General features: G+C 39.9%; 1 protein-coding gene across 1 annotated transcript; it reads left to right on the forward strand.

The window, feature by feature from the left end:
- The first annotated feature begins 315 nt into the window (after positions 1-315).
- Positions 316-4,808, forward strand: LOC110911841 (protein ROLLING AND ERECT LEAF 2). The gene is made up of 4 exons (XM_022156493.2): positions 316-2,042; positions 2,526-2,689; positions 3,008-3,231; positions 3,772-4,808. Exons 1-4 carry the CDS (start codon positions 644-646, stop codon positions 4,481-4,483), a joined length of 2,499 nt encoding a protein of 832 aa, XP_022012185.1. The 5' UTR covers positions 316-643; the 3' UTR covers positions 4,484-4,808.
- The last annotated feature ends 3,020 nt before the right edge of the window (positions 4,809-7,828 follow it).

Genomic DNA, 7,828 nt, shown 5'->3' on the forward strand with positions numbered 1-7,828 from the left:
GTAAACGAACCGAGCACGAGCAAAGGTCTGATCGGTTCGGTTTGATTCGACTCGTTAATAGCCCTAGTTATCACTTGTTTATAATATTTACAATCTTGTTTTTGCCTTAGAAGACAAAATCCGGTTGATAAAACATTTCGAACATGAAGAATCTTACATTCTTCACTGCTGCAGCGATAACCAATCCATGGATATTTTAACAACTATAACCTAACTTAAAGAAACCAATTATTACATTACATACATCCATCCTCTTTCATTTGTCCATATCTATTTCAACCTAATTTACGGCCTTGTATGCACATTTACCATATCACAAGGGGAGCAAGTGTAACTTCTCCATCTCTTTCTTCCCCAAAAACAACACACACAGTCTCTCTCTCTATAGTCTCTCTCTCTCACACACACACTACAGAGAGTAACGATTCCCCCACCCCTTTCTGCACGTTTATCTCTCTCTACACCTATAAACCGACGATACACCACCTGCTGTCAAAGATTCCTTCAATCTCTCTCCTCAAATCCCCAAATTCATTCCACCTTCTTCATCATTCCAATCCTTAACCCCCTCATATTCATCCACCAAGACCCATATTTTTTAATTCAATTTCGTCAAGAATCCATTTTTAATTTTTATAAATCAATGGGCTGTGTGGGTTCCAAACCGGAAGATACACCGGCGGTTGCTTTATGCAGACAAAGATGTCACTTTCTCGATGAAGCAATTCACCAACGTTACGTTCTTTCAGAAGCTCATTTAGCCTACTTTCACTCCTTAAAATCCGTCGGTGATTCCCTCCACCGCTTCTTCGATCTCCACTCCTCTGCCGCCGGCGACGCCGGTGACTCCTCGCCGGTGCTTAATCTTCCGTCGCAGCGGAAGGGAGACACTTCTAAACCTCCACCTCCGGCCGTTGGTGCCGGAGCCGGAGCTCCGGCGGTTACGCACCGGCGTTCGAATTCCGGCTCCTCTCATCTTCACTTTAACTCCGATTCGGATTCCGATGATGATGAATCGCTTCATTTGCACTCCGAAAAAGGTGGCTCGTCGCCGGCGAATCATCTCCGGTACGGTAATTTTAGTTACTCCGATCAACAGGATTCGTATATTCCGGCAGTTTATCCTTATCCGACGGCTGGTTATTCTCCGGTTGAATATCCTTACTCTCCGGCTGGTTTTCCACCGGCCGGTTATTCGTCCGGTGGTTACACGGTGAATTATATGCGAAAACAACCGACGCCGTCGGTGTTGTACCAGCAAAAACCGATGAGTTCGGAGCCTATACATTACGGTGAAGCTTCGTCTTCATCATATTATAGCAGCAGTAGTTATAATAATAGTTATGATAATCAAAACCCTAATTTAAACTCTTACGGTGAGTTTTTTGGTTCTACGTCGCAACAACCTCCGTACGGTGGTGTTTCATCACAGGTGGTACAGCCCGAGGGGCCGGGTTCGGGTGCGAATACAAAGGCTCCACCTCCTCCACCGCCTCCGGCAACCTCGGGTTGGGATTTTTTGAACCCGTTTGAGAGTTACGAGAGTTATTATCCGCCGTATACGCCGAGTTTGGATTCGAGGGAAGTGAGGGAGGAAGAGGGGATACCTGATTTGGAAGATGAGGATATGTTGTACCAGCAGGAGGTTGTTAAGGAAGTACATGGGAATCAGAAGTTTGTTGATTCGGGTGGTGGTTCGGGCGGTGGAGGGGGTGAGGATGGTGGTGGTGGTGAGAAGAAGGGTGGGGTGGGCGATGAGGGGAACGGGGAAAGAGCGGCTGCTGCGGGTGCGGCTGATGTACATTATAGGAGTGTGCCGAATGTGGTGGCGAAAGAAGAGGATCCGGTGGAGTATGAGGTTCATGTGGTGGATAAAGAAGTGGTTGAAGATCAGAAGAAGCCTTTGGTGTATAACAGTGATTCTGAAGTTGTGAAGGAAATTCAAACGCAGTTTTATCGCGCTTCGGAGTCGGGTGGTGATCTGGCGAAGATTCTTGAGGTTGGGAAAGTTCCGCATAATCGTAAGCACAATGCGTATCAAGGTTCGGATTTTACTCTTAAATACAATAACTTGTCAGTTATAGAATTTGTCAAATTGTTGTGTTTTGACTTTTGACAACAACTGTGTTTTGTTTGGGGACAAAAGAACCAAACTTGATGGTTAAGAACCTTAAGACTGGAAGGTATGGGGGCCGGCTGATGCCCGGCTAGGCCCGGCGCCGGACCCCCACACCGCCCCCCTGGGGCTCGGCTCGGCACAACCGGCCACCCACAGCCGGGGTAGCCGGACCACTTTCTCCTCTTGCCTCTCACATATACCTATACATACACACATATATATACATAAAGGGGTTCATCCCCCACCCCCCTAGGTCCATCCCCTCTAAGCCACTCCTACATGGCGCCTACGTGGCGGCTCATCCCCTTCAAGCCCATCCTCTCCATACCCTTTAGTCTAATAGTGTATTGTTTATGCATCTTCATATTGCTGACTTTAGTCAACTATTGGACTTGTCTTTGTATAGTTCCATCCAAGATGTTGAACGGGTTTACGCCTCTGTTAGCACTAGCTCCAGCTGATCCTGCTAATTTAGATGTGGACGTAGATTTGTTAACTAAATCGAAGAATCTTTCATCCACTCTGCATAAACTGTATCTCTGGGAGAAGAAATTGTTTGATGAAGTTAAGGTATGTGTTTCAACACTCAATTATCAGATAGTGAAATGTAGGCTTATTTAGGATGGACTGAATGTTACATTTGATGTTTTAACTTATAAATTGAAGATTACATACGCACGCACGCACATTGTTTATGTAATCTTGAAAGGTTCAACCTTTCTTCTCTTGGAAAGTTTTCAGGGTGGGATTACTATGATTTGTCGCTCTTTGTGTTACAAAAATGCTAATAAGATAATATGAGATTTGTTTTAATAACTACTTAACTAGATACGTTACGCATTTTAAGAAAATATTGATTTTTTAAAAAGTTTGTAATTTGTGGGACAGATTGAAGAGAAAATGAGAGTACTCCACGAAGAGAAGAAACAAAGACTTGTACGTTTGGATGAAAAAGGGGCCGAGCATCACAAAGTTGATGCAACGAGAACTTTAATTAGAAGTCTTTCAACCAAAATTCGAATTGCAATTCAAGTTGTCGATAAGATCGCTCAGAAAATAAACACTTTGCGGGATGAAGAATTGTGGCCACAGCTAAATGACTTCATTGAAGGGTATGCTTCTTTATTTGACCTTTTCCATATGTAACATTGACTATGACTTGCAAATTAATCATACATCTTGACTCCTAATTTGTTTGCCATCTATTAGCTTCTGTAAGTTACAATGAACCTTCTTTTGAAAAGTCACAATCAGTTAGAATTTGTGAATTACACGTAAGATCTTCGGTCGGGTCACATGTCGAAATCAATGAGGCTGACCCGTAACCACTTTTTTTTTTTTTTTGTCTATTTCCGGGGTTTTCTTAATAAAATGATTATCGTGTAAGATATGCCTACAAAAATATATTTTTATAAATTTATTTGAATAAAGCAATTTAGGGGACTTTCTACCCATTTTCACTCGTTCCCTTTTTTGTTCAATTTTTTTTATCTGACCCTTTTGAGATAAAATATAACCCAAATTGACCCATTCGTAAGTAAATTATGCAAATTGGTTGACCTTACAAAAATTATCTTCAGAAATATTAAAACTATGCTAACCATATATGCTTTATTTTGCTAAATATCTTATTTGTTGTATACTGGTTCCAGATTAACAAAAATGTGGAGATCAATGCTAGAATGCCACCATATTCAGTGTGAGGCAATCGGTGCAGCTAAGCGTATCGACTCAATTGCATCTCACAAACACTCGAGTGACGCGAGTCTTGACGCTACACTGCAACTCGAACACGAACTGCTCAACTGGGCTATACGGTTCTCATGCTGGTTCGGTGCTCAAAAGGGGTTTGTGAGAGCATTAAACGAATGGCTTCTCAAAAGTCTTATGTATGAGCCTGAAGAAACCGTGGATGGGCCAGTTCCCTACTCACCCGGTCGAATCGGTGCACCAGCTATATTCATAATATGTAACCAATGGGCTCAAGCCATGCAAACAATCTCCGACAAAGAAGTGGTTGACTCGATGCGGAATTTCGCAACGACTGTTCTTCAGTTATGGGAACGCGATAAGGGAGAAATGAGACAGCGGACGGTGGTTGATAAAAACCACGACAGAAATTTAGATAAAGAGGATCAAAAGATTCTTAAAGAGTTGCAAATGTTGGATAAGATGATTGTTGTTTCATCGGGAAACGATATGTCGTTAGGACATCATGTCTATCAGAGTGAAACTAGTACAAACGTTAGTCTGCAAACGAGTCTACAACGCGTATTTGAGTCCATGGAACGGTTTACTTCCGCTTCATTGAAAGCTTATGAGGAATTATTGAGACGGATACAAGAAGATAATCTGGCTCGGTAGCGAGAACAACATGCTTTAATAGACCGAAAATGAAACCGCAACAGCCTCCAGGTATTGAAACACAATCGTCGGGATTTTGGGGATGGTCGGGCCCTACTGTGGGGACACAAGGCGAGAGCTGATTGATTGACCGGAAGCAGAATTAAGCATGTAGACGTCGCGGACTTGTGGGATTGAAAGTGCGGGTGGTTAGTATAGAGAAATGTTGCTACAGTAATTATTATGAATGATTGATGTGTGTTGGTAGGTAATATGTTGGATCCTAGAGCATTTATGTTAGATATGTTAGAAGAAGAAAAATGAATTGATTTTTTTATTGCTGATCTAAGAACCACAATTTTGATAAATAAGCATCGAGGACTAGACAGACACATTGTTGTTTCTTGTTGGGCTCGGACTAAGTTGAGCTCAAACTAAGCCCGGTATAACGAGTAGTCCTTGTTGGGCTTGATCTAATCAAGCTCAAGCTAAGCATGGTAAAACGGACAGGCATAACGTTCGGACTAGGCTTGATCTAGTCGGCCTTTTCCTTTTTCATATATTTTCTCGCTATTGAAATAATAATATAAAGTGGGTTTTGTAGTGTATCGGAACATTTGGACATAATATCAAGCATGTCAGAATATCAAAATAACATAACATAGAACATAGTATAAAAGATAAAAGTAAATCAATCACATTGAGTAGAAGTACCGAGAGGTGACTAATAAAATATGAAAGTAAAACCGAGAGGGGGCTTATGTAGCTAGACCATCTGCTATTGTAAAATGGGCTTTGTGCATTCACACTAATCACATTAACCATTCAAATAACGGGAAGTGTTTAAAACACAAATGGTAACGTAAATAGTTAATTAGAACTGGAAACTGTCATTAGTTGTTTACTTTACTTGTAACTTTTGAGTTCCGAAAGTTAACATATTAGTTCCTATCACTTAAAAGTCAACTATTCTAAGTGAGTTATATTTTAATTAGGCAATTATAAACTTCAGCAACAATAATCAAAACATATACATAAGCAGGGGCGCACGACCCCTGAACTTTTTGCGCAGTAGTGTTACGTATGTACTTTTCGTATAGAGTTTTTTAGGTATACGCGTTTTCGCCCCCCCCCCCCCCGGGTTTTAAAAAAAATTATTTATATACGTTTTCGACCCCCGGTTTAAAAAAATTATGTACATACGTTTTCGGCCCCCCGGTTTTATAAAAAAATTATTTATATAGCCCAAATCAGATTTATTCAGTTTCAGCCCAAATCATATTGCTATGTTTATTATAGCCCAAAATTAAAAGCCCAATCAATGACCCAAATACCCTTTCTATAAAAAAAACCCAATACCTGTTGATTGGATTACCAGGTCGCTGGACAGAAGAAGAAGAAAAGGAACGGTTGAACAGAAACAAAACCAAAATCGTTGGGCAGTGGGCTAGCTGGTGTTGTTCGATCTTCGCTGAACAGAAAGCAACGACTGGAATCGATTTATTGCTTCTTCAATCTTCATGGTATGTGTTTTATCTTTAGGTTTAATTTATTTAGGGCTTCAATTTATGTGATTTAGGTTGACATTAGGGGTGAAATTGTTCATTTGTTTGTTAAACAATTTTTACGTTTTAATGTTTGAGAACGTTTTTTATTTGCTATTAATGTTTGACCCGACCCGAATCGAATCACTGATGTCCGACCCGAACATACACCTCAAAACTACGCGATAGAAAATTTTTTTTAGCTCCGTTACCTTCCGCCCCTCCCCCACCCCCCTCAACCGAACTTTTTTTTCAAACTTCGCCACTGTACATAAGACCCATTATTATATTACATAACTTTGCCTAACATACAATAAATAACACTTATCAAATAAACTGTAACATACATATTGTACTATAGGTAGTTGTACAACCATTGGCAACCAACAAAGGCACTACCTCTTTATCGTTGGTCATGGTGTTAGCTTAAGACGCTTTTATGACCACAACATTAACTTGATACGCTATTTGAGACTTTGGTGTCAGCTGTCGAAACTGACGTTAACTTTAGACACGATAAGTCTCATGTAGCTTTTAACAATGCAACACGCATACTTTAGATATTTTACACTTTATCAATTACTTTAACTTAAAAAACTTTACATGTGATAAGTTTGAATTCAAAGAATGTTAACTTTAGACATGTCACTTATCAAATTTCCGACACCAATGAGGCTAGAAGCCTGCCATATCACTTTCTTTATGAAAATACACGTAACATTGTACACTTTATTAAGTATGCCCGCCGCGCCAAAACAATAATGTAAATAGGGATCTAAAAACTCACTAGCGGATATAACAATGAATATCATGAACTTTAAACCTTTGGACCGGTCTCTCAGAGACTGAGTCAATCTGGTCAAGGGTTCACATGTGAAATGGTTGGTTTTCTTTGCATAACATTTGACATGAAGTGTATACCATATGAAATATGTTGTCCATACGATATATGCCTATTTCGTATGATCCCGTCATACGAACTATACCTTATGTGAAATATGCCTTTTCGTATGAACCCATCATATGAATTACACTTTATAAGGATTATGCCTTTTTTGTATGAACTCACCATGCGAATCACACTTTATACTAAGACTATGGGGTATGGGGCGTGGGTTGGAGAGAAACAGTGCCGTCTCCGAGAAATCTTCAAACGTTTTGGGCCTGGAGCCACTAAAAATAAATCGGGCCCATATAATTTAAACACAATAATCATATATAAAAAAACTATAATATGACACTAATTGTTAAAACAATCATCAAAATAAAGTAGTATTGTACCAAAATGATCTAAATGTTTATATTTAGGAGGCATATTTCTGAAAAGAAAAAAAAATATGAAAGTTCAAACTTCAAAGCGATTACTTCTAATCACATTTGAACAATTTACAACCATAAACTAGAACACAAAGCGAATCACACATGAACACATTTACAACCATAAAAAATACCGAACGATCCTAACCCTATTGGTAAATTAGGACCCGAATCACACATGAACACAAAGCGATTACAACCCGAATCACACTTGAGTACAAAGCGATTACTTCTAATCACACTTGAACAATTTACAACCATAAACTAGACAATAAATCACTGATTTCGTGGGCCTGTTTTTGACACAAATAGACAATAAATCACTGATTTCGTGGGCTGTTTTTGACAATAAACAAAATCGTTGCTGCTGAACAAGGAACTAACCTGTAACGCGATTCCGAATCACTGATTTCGTGGCCGCTGAACAGTGAACCGATTTCAGATTTCTGATTGCTTTGTGTGTGCGCTGCCTATTAAACCTCTGTCGTCGCTTTGTATTCTATTC

This window comes from Helianthus annuus, chromosome 12 (genome assembly GCF_002127325.2).
Source record: "Helianthus annuus cultivar XRQ/B chromosome 12, HanXRQr2.0-SUNRISE, whole genome shotgun sequence".
NCBI classification, from domain to species: Eukaryota; Viridiplantae; Streptophyta; class Magnoliopsida; order Asterales; family Asteraceae; genus Helianthus; species Helianthus annuus.

Bases quoted from the DNA above. Each gene is read 5' to 3' on its own strand.
- LOC110911841 (XM_022156493.2), top strand. From the start codon at position 644: ATGGGCTGTGTGGGTTCCAAACCGGAAGATACACCGGCGGTTGCTTTA. The intron at 2,690-3,007 runs GTATGTGTTTCA...TTTGTGGGACAG, and splicing joins AATTGTTTGATGAAGTTAAG to ATTGAAGAGAAAATGAGAGT. The intron at 3,232-3,771 runs GTATGCTTCTTT...TACTGGTTCCAG, and splicing joins CTAAATGACTTCATTGAAGG to ATTAACAAAAATGTGGAGAT.